Source organism: Spea bombifrons, chromosome 8 (assembly GCF_027358695.1).
Source record: "Spea bombifrons isolate aSpeBom1 chromosome 8, aSpeBom1.2.pri, whole genome shotgun sequence".
Taxonomy (NCBI): domain Eukaryota; kingdom Metazoa; phylum Chordata; class Amphibia; order Anura; family Pelobatidae; genus Spea; species Spea bombifrons.
The window spans coordinates 46192288-46208524 of record NC_071094.1 but is presented as its reverse complement, the minus strand read 5'-3'; the positions used below and the strand labels follow the sequence as shown (position 1 = coordinate 46208524).

Below are 16237 nucleotides of genomic sequence, written 5' to 3'. Positions count from 1 at the left end.
CATCAGCTGCACAGCGTCCGGATCGAGGAGTGTGACGGGGAGTGTCTTCTCTAAAGAGGAACTGCGAGAGAGACTGAGACACCAGAAGAGACAGAGAGACAGCTCCACGAGACCTTACGACACCCGCCGCAACCCCCCAAACGCCACGCTTAACCCTTCACTGCCAGTGCAGACCCTGTAACATATAACCAGGACTGGTCAGACAGCGGCGGGTGTGTATGTAATGTAGGGGATGTGACTGCGTTATCAGGACTGGTCAGACAGCGGCGGGGCTGTATGTAATGTAGGGGATGTGACTGCGTTATCAGGACTGGTCAGACAGCGGCGGGTCTGTATGTAATGTAGGGGATGTGACTGCGTTATCAGGACTGGTCAGACAGCGGCGGGGCTGTATGTAATGTAGGGGATGTGACCGCGTTATCAGGACTGGTCAGACAGCGGCGGGGCTGTATGTAATGTAGGGGATGTGACTGCGTTATCAGGACTGGTCAGACAGCGGCGGGGCTGTATGTAATGTATTATCAGGACTGGTCAGACAGCGGCGGGGCTGTATGTAATGTAGGGGATGTGACTGCGTTATCAGGACTGGTCAGACAGCGGCGGGGCTGTTTGTAATGTATTATCAGGACTGGTCAGACAGCGGCGGGGCTGTGTGATGATGATGATGATGATGATGACGCTCGTCCTGATTGCTGAACCCAATTAACAGAAGAAGTCCGGGGTCTGTTAGGGAATCCGGGCCGGTTTTTCCATCTGCCCCCCGGGGTTGCTGACTTGGGGCAGATCCCAGCATGCTCGGCGGGGAGGAATAGTTTGGGGCAGGTAACAGAGCCGATCCTTCTGCGTCCCGGAGACTCGGAACCAAATCACAGGTGACGGAATCGTTTGCCGCTCTGCGGGGGTCCTGTGGCTGTTAATTTGACCCCTAATGTGGGGGGTCCTGACGTGCATGGGCCGGGGGTCTCATACCGGGGTATAGTGGGGCTGGGGGAGGGGATACAATGTATCGTCTGGGATTTTAATTAAGTTCTGTTTATTAAATGAGCTGATTGGAAGCTTTTACCTCCTCTGCTGGGGGAAGGAGCCGGGCTACTGGCTTTAGGTGGAGGTGACAGGGCCAGGTAAACGGGAGTTGCCCCCGGACCTCCTGGCCCCAGGCAGAGGCAGACATTCTCGTGGCGCTCTGGGTGGGGTTGTCGGGGGGCAGTTTGCACAGAGTGTTTTGTTGGGTGAGGGTGTTTTGGGGGTCTGTGTCGGGGGTTGGTGTGCGGTTTAGCCGGGTCATGGAGCGTCTATGTCCCTGTTCTGATCACATGACCCGGTGATATTTTATAACCGGCCCAGAGACTGAATGTGGCTGCAGCTCCGGCCTTCAAAGAGACGATCAGGTAACCCGGCTAGGGCTCTTAATCAGCCAGCACAGCCCTGTCTGCCCCGCCGGCCCCCGCACTACAGGGGGGATAACAAGGGGGGGGACCCATCATATCACTTATCCCTGTACCGGATCCATTCCCTATGTCCTCCCCGAGATAATGGGGTTTGGGGTTGGGTTCCGTGCCCCCCCGGGCTGATGGGAGTTGGGTTCCGTGCCCCCCAGGCTGATGGGGGTTTGGGGTTGGGTTCCGTGCCCCCCCCCAGGCTGATGGGGGTTTGGGGTTGGGTTCCGTGCCCCCCCCGGGCTGATGGGGGTTTGGGGTTGGGTTCCGTGCCCCTCCCAGGCTGATGGGGGTTTGGGGTTGGGTTCCGTGCCCCTCCCAGGCTGATGGGGGTTTGGGGTTGGGTTCCGTGCCCCTCCCAGGCTGATGGGGGTTTGGGGTTGGGTTCCGTGCCCCCCCCAGGGCTGATGGGGGTTTGGGGTTGGGTTCCGTGCCCCCCCCTGGGCTGATGGGGGTTTGGGGTTGGGTTCCGTGCCCCCCCCTGGCTGATGCGGGTTTGGGGTTGGGTTCTGTCCCCCCCCCGGGCTGATGGGGTTGGGTTCCGTGCCCCCCCCGGGCTGATGGGGTTGGGTTCCGTGCCCCCCCGGGATGATGGGGTTGGGTTCCGTCTTGATATCGGGGTGTTTATTGCAGAGAAGAGCCGCCCGCGCTGGAGTCTCATTAAATGATCACTAAAGGAGCCATGGGGGCCACGGGCCCCTCCGTCCTCATCATCCAGTATCTGAAGTCCTTGGGGATTAAGATCCGGCCTTTGAAGAAGTCCCTCAGTCTGGACGCTCAGGTGGGTTCCGGGTTCCGAGTTTTTTTGGGGGGGGGATTTGTTATCGAGGGACGTTCCGCTCATCGGGTTTGGTTTTCCTTCCAGAAGAAGATGCCCCCCGACGGGTTGTTTGGGGTCCCGTTACAGTCCCTCCCAGTCAACAGCAAGGAGGGTGGTGTTCCACAGTAAGTTGCAGGCCAGGGGGTATTTTGCTCTCCCTGGGGGGTAACTTAATAAACCCAAAAACATTCCTTCTTAATGGTTTCAGGGAGGAGTTACGTAAAACCCAACGACAGATCGGCCCCCTCCGGCCCCCGTCTAGTCTGTAAAGACTCAAACCTTAATCAGGCGTTGGTCTCGTCTTAGATTCAGGAGCCGTATGTCTATCCCATGCGTGTTTAACCCCCTCGCTGTATTACCCTCTACCACCGGAATCTAACACTAGAGGCTCAGATGAAATTGAAGGAAGATTTAAATACATTACGGGGGGGGGGGGGGGGATAAGTGGAACAACCTCCCAGCAGAGGTGGTAGAGGGTAATACAGTGAGGGCATGGGATAGACATACGGCTCTTTGCAGCAGGAACATGTATAATTCAGAGACACTGCTCATGCCCGGGGAGGACTAAGTGCCGGGGGCCGCTTGGTGTCCGGAGTCATTTTGCTGTGTAACCCGGTCCCGCTTCCCGCAGGTTGGTGGTAGACATTTGCCAGTTTCTCCGGAGCCATCTCCGCACCGAGGGCCTCTTCCGGAAATCCGGCTCCATCATTCGGATCAAAGCTCTGAAGGTATCGATTTCCTCGGGGTAATATGGGGGGGGTGCTGCGGGGCAATTACATCACGCGGGGTTATACCCCGTTACCCCTACAGTTTATGTTAAACGGTTTTTGATTTGCCCCTTTCAGATGATGAAGGCAAAGGGTTAATTATTCATAAGTGACGGTAATACCCCCCCTCACCCGAGGGCAGAGCCTGGGGGTATCCCTGGCTGGATTGACCCCACGGAGGGGGGTCTGTGGTATTAGGGGCCCACAGACTTTGTTCTGGGTAACGGGGCAGATACTGTGACTGGATACGGGGCTGATTCAGCGTTTGCCCCCCATGCCCCATCACAATAATCGGGGGGGCTCCGTGGCCCCGTGTGCCGGCCGCTCTTCCTGTGCCGGTCACGCGTGTCGGGGTTGCGTAAGAGAGCGCTGCCGGTGTGTGGCAAGAGCCCGAGAGGAAGCCGAGAGACCGCAGCGGGCGGGGAGGATGTTTGAGAAACCCCGGCGTCGTCACGGAAACCCCACCAAGAACCCTTCGAGTCTTAAAGGGGCAGTAACGGCGACCAATTCAGGTTCTAGATCCGGTGGGATGGTTTTTATCAGCGAGGGGTCCGGTGATTCTGGGCTATTAGCTGTGAGCAGCGCTCGGGGCCAGTGGCCCCCCAATGGGGTAAAATGGGGGGCAGATTTCCACTCCAGCCACGAAGATAAAGCACGGTTAGTGGTGAATTTTGTTAACCCTTTACCTCCCTACCACACTGCCATGTGACCCGGATTTCTCCCTACAGGCCCAGCTGGAGTCCGGCAAGGGCCGCTTGGAGTCGGCCCACCCTGGCGACGTGGCCTGTCTCCTCAAGCAGTTCTTCCGAGAGCTTCCTCAGCCCCTCATCCCCCCGGAGCTGCAGGACCCCCTCTGCCAGATCCAGGAGTGCGTGGCCGAGGGGCAGAAAGGGTCTGCCAGCACCCTGGTGACATGTCTGCTGCCCGCCGTCCACGGGACCACCCTGCGCTACCTCTGCACCTTCCTGCAGGACGTGGCATCGAGGTAGCCGCACCATTGGACGGAGAGTTCGGGATAAGAGCGCGGCGGGGCAGGACGGGGTATTTGCCCCACTAGGTACTAATTTGTCTTTTCGGATTGCAGGAGCTTCGAGAACAGGATGGATTCTGGGAACTTGGCTCTGGTTTTGGCTCCAAATCTGTTCTCCAACCACGGCTTGGGCGAGAAGCTGACAATCGGTGCAGAGCGGCAGCTCCAGTTGCAGGCGTCTGTGATGCAGACTCTGATCGAGCACGCAGAGGGCATAGGTCAGCAAAGGGTTAATCACGCCACCGCTATGGGTCACAGGACACACTCTGCGTGGGCGGGCCAGGCTCTGCGTCCCATATCTCCCCTCTGTCACCCCGCAGTGGGTGGGGCAGGCTCTGCGTCCCATATCTCCCCTCTGTCACCCCGCAGTGGGCGGGGCATGCGGACGCGTGATAATGGCGGTATGTATTTACTGTGCCGGTAGGACGGACCCCGGCGTTTATTTCGGAGAAAATGACGTCTTTGTGCCCGGATGCTGCGGGGGGCGAGGTGGAGACCCCTAAGGAAGGAGTGACTCGCAGGAGGCGGCGGCGCAGCATGGGTGGTAAGAGACGGCGCCGTCTGTATAATACATGTAATACATATAATAATCGTTTAACCCCCTCCCTCCCAAGGGCTTGTTAACGAAGCGCTCAGCAAACTGAAATCCGGACTGACGTCTTCCAGTGCCACCCCGGAGCGAGCCAGCCCCGGTGAGAGACGCCAGGGTACCCCCCCCCGTGTCCCTCAGTGGGATGTAACCCCCCCCTTAATTTTCCCCCATTTTCTGCTCTGGTAGATGAGACGGAACAACCCCCGCGGAGCAAAGCCAAGCGCAAGGCGTCCGAGGACTCGGCGTGCGGAGAGCCGTGTATGGCTAAGAAACGGTACCGGCTCCGCTCTTCACTCCCCTCCTTTTGCCCCGCTTCGCTCTTCACTCCCCTCCTTTTGCCCCGCTTCGCTCTTCACTCCCCTCCTTTTGCCCTGCTCCGCTCGCCACCCCGCTCCACTCGTCACCCTCCATGTCTGGTCCGTTTTCCAGGAAATCTTTGCTGGCCGTTCCGGATGACGACCCGCCATGCGCGGATCCACGGCCGGTACCGGACCCTGCGTCCCCCCTGAGAGGTGGGTAATTGCCGGTTGTATTCACTTCCGTGGATCTTCCGAAGGGGGCAGAAACATCGGGGGGGGTCTCTTTATCATCCTCTGCAGATAATGGGATCGGAGGGGATGTTTTCCTGGAGTTCCCCCCCAGTCCTGGCACCTTCCTGGAGCTGACGGCCGTGCCGCTGGAGGCTCCACTGACCCCTGAGCCTCCACTCAAAGGGCCACGGGCCAGGACCAAGAGGAAGGAGGGCAAGAGGGCCCAGAGGTGAGGTTCGGCCCCTTGGCTCACCCGCCATGGCCCCTCGGATCACCCGCACGATCGTCTAACGTGGAATTCTCTGTCCCGAAGGACCAGCCAGATCTCTCTGTCTCCGGCGCACCTGGAGAGAAGGGAGAAGGTCCGGCATTCCCTGCGCCTGTTCCAGAGGTCGCGGCCGGCCAAACACCCGGTGAGCGCTGGGTTATCGTAGTTACCCCCCCCCCCGGGGTGCGGACCCATCTGCGGGGGTGGGAATGGCGGATACGACCCACCCAGCCCATACCCCCGGTCCGTGGTCTTCTGCGGATTAACCCCCCGGCCGCTGTTTCTTAGCTCAGGGGTGGTAATTGCCCCCTTCTGTCTGTCAGATGCCCCAATAAGCTCTTCGGGATCTTTGTCTCTCCTGCAGACTCCGGAAGGGAAAAATCCAGAAGAGAGCGGCTGGAATCTGATGAAGAGAATCGTCGCCGAGGCTCTCGAGGGACCGATCTTCAACGGGAGAGAACTTCGTGTCGCCGCCCTGTCTGTGAAGCCTGCAAACCGTGGTAATAATGTACATGCGCTATCAGGACTGGTCTGACAGCGGCGGGGCTGTATGTAATGTATTATCAGGGCTGGTCAGACAGCGGCGGGTCTGTGTGTAATGTAGGGGGTGTGACTGCGTTATCAGGACTGGTCAGACAGCGGCGGGTCTGTATGTATTATCAGGACTGGTCAGACAGCGGCGGGTCTGTATGTAATGTAGGGGATGTGACCGTGTTATCAGGACTGGTCAGACAGCGGCGGGTCTGTATGTAATGTAGGGGGTGTGACTGCGTTATCAGGACTGGTCAGACAGCGGCGGGTCTGTATGTATTATCAGGACTGGTCAGACAGCGGCGGGTCTGTATGTATTATCAGGACTGGTCAGACAGCGGCGGGTCTGTATGTAATGTAGGGGGTGTGACTGCGTTATCAGGACTGGTCAGACAGCGGCGGGTCTGTATGTAATGTAGGGGATGTGACTGCGTTATCAGGACTGGTCAGACAGCGGCGGGTCTGGATGTATTATCAGGACTGGTCAGACAGCGGCGGGTCTGTATGTATTATCAGGACTGGTCAGACAGCGGCGGGGATGTATGTAATGTAGGGGATGTGACTGCGTTATCAGGACTGGTCAGACAGCGACGGGTCTGGATGTAATGTAGGGGATGTGACTGCGGTATCAGGACTGGTCAGACAGCGGCGGGTCTGTATGTATTATCAGGACTGGTCAGACAGCGGCGGGTCTGTATGTAATGTAGGGGGTGTGACTGCGGTATCAGGACTGGTCAGACAGCGGCGGGGCTGTATGTAATGTAGGGGATGTGACCGCGTTATCAGGACTGGTCAGACAGCGGCGGGTCTGTATGTAATGTAGGGGGTGTGACTGCGTTATCAGGACTGGTCAGACAGCGGCGGGTCTGGATGTATTATCAGGACTGGTCAGACAGCGGCGGGGCTGTGTGTATTATCAGGACTGGTCAGACAGGTCTCTGATTATCGTTCTATTTTCTCTCTCTAGTTAACCCCTCGTGTGCTGACTTGTCCTCTTCTCGCTCCTCCTTGCATTCTGCTGCCTCGTGGAAGTCCATGGAGCGGGTGAGCGTGGAGCCGGAGTTGCCCCGCGGGAGGACGTGCCGGTCCATGCGCCGCTCGCTGAGTATGCCGGAGAACGTGGGGGAGTGTGCCGGTACCGGGGCTGATGGGTGTCCGCTCTACGAGGATGCCGCCGGCTCCAGCAGCGCAGAGTACAGGGTAGAAGGGGGCAGCCGGGAGGAGACCCCCGAGGAGAAGATGCATGGAGACGTCTGTGAAATGTGCCCCCTGACCTCGCCCACTCAGGTCTTCTCCATCCACAGTCAGTTGTCGTTGTCCTCGCTGCCCAGCAGCCCCCCACATTTCGGCAGAAGCGGGGGCCACATGGCGCAGTACCGAAGCGTGCGCAAACTGGTGCTCAGCTTTCCCTGGGCATCTCGAGCGCCCGCCGAGGATCCTCCGCAAAAGGACTCGAAACAGCCGGCCCCCCACACGATCCGGCGGCAGGGGGCTCGGCGGTTCGGCCGGTCCCTGAGCCACGAGAGCGGGATTGGCCTAACGGAGGAGACGGACGAGCGGAAAACTCCGGAACCCGGCGGAAAAGACCCCAAAACGTTAAGTGACAGAAACCGGCGAGTGTTCGTCAGCCGCAAAAATATCACCCTGAGCGGGGCGGGTCACCAGAGTCCGGAGGGGCCGGCAGACACCGCCGACCTTCCCATGGAGCTCAGCCTCAGTCCGCCGACCGACTGCTTGTTGTTCCGGCAGGTGGGGGCAGCCAACCGGGGCCCGGAGTCTCCCAAAACTGCCCTCTGTTTGGAGCCAAGTTAGAACTCCTGGGGGGCTCTTTGGGTTTATAATACGGGGGTCTGGTTAGCGTGACAGGAACCAGGCCACGTGGGACATTTCTACTAAATGAGTCTCTGCCGGGACCGGTGGGGGGGGCTGTCGTATTTTCCCCTTAAAATACTTCTGTCGTTTAGCCCCCCCCCATCCTTACCGGTGGTTGAAGCGATGTCACCCTCTGTGACCTGCGAGTACTAAACACTAGAGATAGTAATCCGCCCCCCCAATCAGGCGCTCATCTACTTAACGGGCCGCTCTGTATTATAATAACGTTGTCTTTTTTAATGTTTTTTAAGCCGCGCTCTCCTGATGCGAGATCTTCACTAAAAATGTCTTTCTATGTGTTTTAATAAACTCCGCATGGGGGGGTTGTTTGCGGACCCTGGGGGGGGGGTATTTGGGGTTATTTTCCCTGAATTTTGCTAGAATATTGACTTTTCTTGTTTTTTATCAAATCTGTCGTAATTATTAATAATGTGATTAACAATAAATAATTTGGAATAAATCTTGTGATCCTGGTGACTGGATCCTTCCTGTGCTCTGCGTCCTGATTGGATAGCGCACACAGAGGCCGGACTCTGCCAGGTATGTTTTCTGTGTTCTGCGTGTGAAGCCGCGGGGTGTACGTTTTGGGGTAAACAGTTTCATTTTTTGCCCCGATCGCTCCTCTTTGTGCGGCAGATAATCCTGGGGGGGGGAGGTTGGGGCAGCAGGGGCTCTACACCAAAATATACACAGGGGGGGGTCTTCAACAGGAGTCATAAAAAGAGTCATTTAGGGAAAATATTTATTCTCAAGAAAGATGAGTTTTGACTCCCTCCCCCGCCTGTAGGGGGCGCTGGGCCTCTACGCGGCTGCTTAATATCTTTTATACGGCTGGCTGGAGTGGATGATACAGGGCCTGGGGCACCGGCAGAGGCGCTCTCTAGAAACCCCTCTCTCCTCCCCGATGCCCCTCTTTTCTAGGAGGTCAGAATGTTTGCTGGGTATGAGGGGATCGCAGGGTTCTACAGCCCTAAAAGCCCCGATAATGTGTATAGAAACAGCAGGAAACAGCTTTATAAATTAAGCGGGGTAAAGTTGCCCCCCCCCCCCCCCCGGTGCCGCTGTCTATTTCCGGCCCCGTTAATATTTTGGAGCTTTCCTGGTGCTCTCCAGTAATCCTCGGGTTCTCATACTGGAAGTGGGCGGGGCTACACACTGGATCATATTCATACTGGGGAACTTTCTAAATGAGCGGCCCCCCCAGATGCTGGAAATATTAACCCTTTAATGAAGATTCTATGCAGTGATTTCCCAGATGTGTCACCCAATACCTGTACCTGTAATACCGGTTGCCATGGAAACCTTGACTTGTTATTTAAAAACATTTAATGGAGTCACCTGCATTCAAGCAGGGAGATCACCCATAACATACTGGGGCCAAAAGCACCAACTGGGAGTCTTATATACGATCCCAGCAGGGGGGGGGGATAGGAAGGAGTCAGACTGCGTGACCCGAGAATTTGCCCCCTCACTGTGAGACTGGGGCAAAAACCCTGAGAGCTCCGGCGTACGATCATATTTACTAAAGTGGTTCTGATTAAAAGTCCTGAACACGGTAGTGATCATCCCGTTGGTTTCCATGGTGACTGCTCCACATTTAGAAATTTGCCCCAGACATTTTAAGGCGGGTCTGGAAGTGCCCTGCGATGTGCCCTGTGCCACCCCTGCGATTTGCCCCACGCCCTGCCATGTGCCAGGTGCCGCCCCTGGGATTTGCCCCATGCCCTGGGATTTGCCCCATGCCCTGTGATTTGCCCCACGCCCTACCATTTGCCCCGCGCCGCCCCTGCGATTTGCCCCACACCCTACCATTTGCCCCGCGCCGCCCCTGCGATTTGCCCCACGCCCTACCATTTGCCCCACGCCGCCCCTGCGATTTGCCCCGCGCCGCCCCTGCGATTTGCCCCACGCCCTGCCATGTGCCAGGTGCCGCCCCTGGGATTTGCCCCATTCCCTGTGATTTGCCCCACGCCCTACCATTTGCCCCGCGCCGCCCCTGCGATTTGCCCCACGCCGCCCCTGGGAGTTCCTCATAAATTTCAGAGATTCATTAATCTGGAAAAGCCCAGCCCCCCCCCATTTATTATATACCTGGCTGGGGGCAGTTTTTGGAAACAATCTTTGTAATAAATCTTTTGCCCCCTTCTCAATCCGCCCTCTCCCATTTTATTTTATTCCCCGTGCCCCCTCCCTCTTGCTGTTGCCCCCCCCATCTATTTTCCCTGCCCTCCTCCCACTCTCCTGCCCCTCTGTGGGTATTTTGGCCGTAGGAGCGCTCCCTCCAATCAGTGAGCGGAGGTGGGGAGCGGAGGGGACAGGCTGTCTGTGTCATCGTTCTGCACGGAGCTCGGGGGGCAGCAGCCGCTCTCTCTCCCCCCTCAACACCAACGGATTTAGTGCCAGGAGACCCCCGGGAGACGTCCTCTGCCGAGACCCCCAGCCATGGCTGAAGCAGGAGAGAGTGAGGACGAGATCCAGTTCCTCAGGACGGTGAGTGTCTGTGGAGGGTGAGAGGGTACGGAGGGTGAGGGTGTGCGGAGGATAAGTGCGGTGAGTGAGTGTACGCTCACACTGGCACTTGGTTACCCTGGGCGTTCTAGAGTCGTAGTTTTATAAAGGTGGTTTCGGACAGAGGGGCCATGGGCGCTGTGAGTGTGTGCGGAGGGTGAGTGAGGGCGCTGTGAGTGTGTGTGGAGGGTAAGTGTGCTTCAAGTGTGTGCGGAGGGTGAGTGAGGGCGCTGTGAGTGTGTGTGTGGAGGGTGAGTGAGGGTGCTGTGAGTGTGTGTGTGGAGGGTGAGTGAGGGTGCTGTGAGTGTGTGCGGTGGGTGAGTGAGGGCGCTGTGAGTGTGTGTGGAGGGTGAGTGAGTGTGCTTCAAGCGTGTGCGGAGGGTGAGTGAGGGCGCTGTGAGTGTGTGTGTGGAGGGTGAGTGAGGGTGCTGTGAGTGTGTGCGGTGGGTGAGTGAGGGCGCTGTGAGTGTGTGTGGAGGGTGAGTGAGTGTGCTTCAAGCGTGTGCGGAGGGTGAGTGAGGGCGCTGTGAGTGTGTGTGTGGAGGGTGAGTGAGGGTGCGGTGAGTGTGTGCGGTGGGTGAGTGAGGGCGCTGTGAGTGTGTCAGGGCCGGGGTCTCGAGGGCAAAACACCTGTTGGGTTCTCATCAAAGCCTCATAGCGGGGGGGGGGGGGTGTGAGTGACAGCGACCAAAACGGACACTCGGTGACAGGAGTTTTAACACTTAGAGAGCGAGCTGGGGGGATGGGAGACCCGGTCTCCGGAGCAGGTCATGCTTTAGACTGCAAGCTCCTGGGGTAAGAGTTCTGTGTATAACATGGAGAACTACCCCTCTCTGTATAACACGCAGAACTACCCCTCTCTGTATAACACGCAGAACTACCCCTCTCTGTGTATAACACGCAGAACTACCCCTCTCTGTATAACACGCAGAACTACCCCTCTCTGTGTATAACACGCAGAACTACCCCTCTCTGTATAACACGCAGAACTACCCCTCTCTGTGTATAACACGCAGAACTACCCCTCTCTGTGTATAAGACGCAGAACTACCCCTCTCTGTATTACACGGAGAACTACCCCTCTCTGTGTATAACACGCAGAACTACCCCCTCTGTATAACACGCAGAACTACCCCTCTCTGTGTATAACACGCAGAACTACCCCTCTCTGTATAACACCCAGATCTACCTCTCTGTGTATAACAAGCAGGACTACACCCCGTATAACTACCCCTCTGCGTATAACACACATAGTAGTCACTCTGTATAAGACACTTCCATTAATCCTCTGTTACATTCACCGGTTCGCAGGTAAAGCCTGCTGGGCCCGTGACCTGTAATGATGTAAATCCCCTCACTGTATTACCCTCTACCACTTCTGCTGGGAGGCTGTTCCACTTAACCACCTCTGTGGGTACGGGGGGTTAATGTCTTCTCGCGCATGCATAAGAATGTATGTATCATGTAATTCTATACCCCCCCCCCCACACTCAGCAGAACAGGACAGACGCGTTTCACCCGATCTATAAAAAGCCTCGGCCGGCCCCGGAGACCCAGAGCGAAGACGTGGCCTAAATATCTCGGTGCTGAGCGGAGAGCCTTCCTGATACCCTCTTACATCACATACATCATACATACATATCATACATCACATACATCACATATATATCATACATCACACACATGATACATATCATACATCATATGCATCATACATATCATACATCATATGCATCATACATATACATCATAGATCACATACATCATAGATCACATACATCACATACATCACATACATCATACATATCATACATATCATACATCACATACATCATACATATACATCATGTATATCATACATCACATACATCATACATACATATACATACCATACATCACATATATATCATACATATCATACATCACATACATCATACATATCATACATCATGTATATCATACATCACATACATCATACATATATATCATACATCACACACATCATACATATCATACATGATATACATCATACATATACATCATAGATCACATACATCATACATATCATACATCACATACATCATACATATCATACATCACATATATATCATACATCATACACATCATACATATCATACATGATATGCATCATACATATACATCATAGATCACATACATCACATACCTAATACATATCATACATCACATACATCATACATCACATACATATCATACATCACATACATCATACATCACATACATCATACATATCATACATCACATACATCATACATCACATATATCATACATCACAAACATCATACATATCATACATCATATGCATCATACATATACATCATAGATCATATACATCACATACCTCATACATCACATACATCACATACATCACATACATCATACATATAATACATCATACATATCATACATCTCATACATCACACATATCATACATCTCATACATCATACATCACATATATCATACATATCATACTTCACATACATCATACATATCATACATCATACATATCATACATCAGATACATCATGCATATCATACATCACATACCCTCATACCCAGCGCACATTCTGACCTGATGCCGAGGGGCATCAGTGGAGGAGAGAGGGGGATCATGGAAGGAGAGGGCCATTGTTGGGGCTTTTAGGGCTGTAGAACCCTGTGATACCCTCATACCCAGCAAACATGGGAGGTGGCGTTCTAGTACCCCGGTAACGGTCCGCCTTCTGTGACGTGGGGCAGCTCATTCCCTACACATCCGTTATAGGAACTGCATTGTTTAACCCCTTAAGGACAATGGGCGGTCCCTAAACCCATTGAAAACAATGCATTTTGAGCCCGTACATGTACAGGCTTTGTCATTAAGGGGTTAAATGTACATAGAAGACCTTCGTTATCCGGGGCAGTCCTGGACTGCCCCGGAGTCTCCGAGCCCGGGCCTGCCTCCCCTGGTCTCTCCGGGCCTTTGGTCATACCCAATCACTGCGCAGGTCCCGCCCACCCCGACGCACCTACTCCCCTACTTCCCATCAATCCTCCGCCTTCCAAAAGCTAACCAACCCCGCCCCCACATCCGACTTGCACCACCTCATGATGGAAGCTCCGCCCCCATAAGGGGGGGACCCCAAGTAGCCTTTGCTGAAAAGGTCCCAGGCTCAGTGTAGCTGCCGTTGTCATGGGCAGAAAAACTCCCATGACCCTCAGCCACAATAATTTTGATGAAGGTGTTACAGGGTCCCCGTCCCCAAGGCTGGGTCCCCTGTTTGAGGGCTGAGGAATCACCGGTCAGTCCCTCATACGGAGCTCCTGCTATCCACGGATCAGTCAGACCACCATTCACAGTAAAACAAGAACTTTATTTACAAACACACAGAACTTTATATATAATCTCAATTCACTGCGCACCAAACCCAACTCCCATCACTCACATCCCATCACAAATCCCATCAGTATACAGGGGATGTATCAGGTGAGGGGATTAAGGGATACGATGGGTTCCCCCACCTGTGTTACCCCCCCTGTAGTGCGGGGGCCGGCGGGGCCGACAGGGCTGTGCTGGCTGATTAAGAGCCCCAGCCAGATTATAGGATCGTCTCTTTGAAGGCCGGAGCTGCAGCCACATTCAGTCTCTGGGCCGGTTACACAATAAACACACAATATAATATATTACCGGGTCACAGTATACGGAACCGGACACAAAAGCGCTCCGTGACCCGGCTAAACGTCACACGGACATATGAGGCGGCTAGCCTGGCCCTGTCACAGAACGTCATAGGAGCCAAAACCCCAAAAGCAGGGGCACCTGAGCATCCAACACACCTGTCATGTATTGGCCCCATGGGCCAATTCTGGCACTGAGGTTTACTTCTACTGTCATATGTGAACCATCACCTCCAGGGGCTCTGCGTGTGCTCCACACGTATGTACAGCCGCATGCAATGAACCAATTTATACCTATATATAACAATATGATAACCACAAACATTGGCCAAGCCTCCCAGGTAGAAAGAATGAGTCCTGCACCGGTTTTGGGGGTGAATGGAGACCCTCTTCCTGCTGTGTCGTATTTCCCCGTTGCCCGCATCAGGCATGTTTCCCAGGACATGTGCGCTTCCGTATGTGGGGGCAGCACTTTACACTTTAGGCAACGGGTTGTGTGTTGTGTGATATGCAGGCCGCGGGTTGTGTGTTGTGTGATATGCAGGCCGCGGGTTGTGTGTTGTGTGATATGCAGGCCGCGGGTTGTGTGATATGCAGGCCGCGGGTTGTGTGTTGTATGTTGTGTGATATGCAGGCCACGGGTTGTGTGTTGTGTGATATGCAGGCTGCGGGTTGTGTGTTGTGTTGTATGTTGTGTGATATGCAGACCGCGGGTTGTATGTTGTGTGATATGCAGGCCGCGGGTTGTGTGTTGTGTGATATGCAGGCCGCGGGTTGTGTGTTGTATGTTGTGTGATATGCAGGCCGCGGGTTGTGTGTTGTGTGATATGCAGGCCGCAGGTTGTATGTTGTGTGATATGCATTCCGCGGGTTGTGTGTTGTGTTGTATGTTGTGTGATATGCGGGTTGTGTGTCAGTTTGTGCGGTTAGCGGTGTGAATGTGGATTGCTGGAATTTCGGTTATTTGCTGAGTGTTGATCTCAGTAAAACCCCCAACAGGTGCAGCCTTAAAATATCGCGTTCCCCGTCTGCAGAGAAGAGCCTAAAGCCCGGCCCTCTGTACGAGAAAGAGACCCCCGAGTGATCTATAGGGGAAGAGCCCCATATCCCGGTGTGATCTATAGGGGAAGAGTCCTATATCCCGATGTGATCTATAGGGGAAGAGCCCTATATCCCGGTGTGATCTATAGGGGAATAGCCCTATATCCCGGTGTGATCTATAGGGGAAGAGCCCTATATCCCGGTGTGATCTACAGGGGAAGAGCCCTATATCCCGGTGTGATCTACAGGGGAAGAGCCCTATATCCCGGTGTGATCTATAGGGGAAGAGCCCTATATCCCGGTGTGATCTATAGGGGAAGAGCCCTATATCCCGGTGTGATCTATAGGGGAATAGCCCTATATCCCGGTGTGATCTACAGGGGAAGAGCCCTATATCCCGGTGTGATCTATAGGGGAAGAGCCCTATATCCCGGCGCAGTCTGTTAGGAAGAGCCCTATTTTGCAAGTGCAGTGAATTAAAGCTGTTCTGTTATCTCCTGGGAGCTGTTATGAAAATGCATGCTGCAGGGTGGCCTCTGTATAAATGCCCCCACTTTATGCGTCTGTGGGGGGGTCTTTTGAACCTTTCGTCATTCAGTCCTCCTTTAGACAGCTGTCGGTCCGGCGGGGGCCTGCACTCTGCTGAATCCGCAGTTTAATGACATGCTGCTGAGTGTTAACCCCTCATATAGGGGGTGGGGGTGCTAACCATCAGCCCAGGGCCCATCCATATGGCCCGAACATACAGTGGCCAGACACATGAACTGTCCCAAAAAAATAGATGGAGCACAGAAAGGTTCACTGGGGAAATGCTGCGGGACGACACTAAGTGAAACCCTCGTGTTATTCCAGACGCTGTATGTGGCAAGCAGATAAAATGTAATATGACAGTTGCCCTCTTGGCCAGCGCTGAACCTTTATTTTACCCTATATAACCCCTCCCATTACTTCATAAACCCCTCCCATTACTTCATAAACCCCTCCTATTACTCCATAACCCCTCCTATTACTCCATAAACCCCCTCCGACAACCCCTCTTATTACTCTATGTACCCCACCCTATAATCCCTCCTAGTACTCCATATACCCTGCCTTAAAACCCCTCCTATTACTCCATAAACCCCTCCTACAACCCATCCTAGTAC

General features: G+C 54.4%; 2 protein-coding genes across 8 annotated transcripts in view; both read left to right on the top strand.

The window, feature by feature from the left end:
- The first annotated feature begins 2073 nt into the window (after window positions 1-2073).
- LOC128503959 (rho GTPase-activating protein 11A-like) lies at window positions 2074-7786 on the top strand. Its single transcript, XM_053474156.1, has 13 exons — window positions 2074-2217; window positions 2302-2381; window positions 2888-2984; window positions 3752-4008; window positions 4108-4271; window positions 4478-4597; window positions 4668-4745; window positions 4832-4919; window positions 5075-5157; window positions 5245-5404; window positions 5489-5588; window positions 5808-5943; window positions 6942-7786. Exons 1-13 carry the CDS (start codon window positions 2101-2103, stop codon window positions 7784-7786), a joined length of 2325 nt encoding a protein of 774 aa, XP_053330131.1. The 5' UTR covers window positions 2074-2100.
- Window positions 7787-10158: 2372 nt separating this feature from the next.
- Window positions 10159-16237, top strand: part of RYR1 (ryanodine receptor 1) — a 52996-nt gene continuing 46917 nt past the window's right edge. For all 7 annotated transcript variants that reach the window (XM_053472523.1, XM_053472524.1, XM_053472521.1 and 4 more), the window contains exon 1: window positions 10159-10336. In XM_053472523.1, coding sequence (XP_053328498.1) covers window positions 10289-10336 — 48 coding nt within the window. In that variant the 5' untranslated portion in view covers window positions 10159-10288. The remainder of the gene's footprint in view (window positions 10337-16237) is intronic.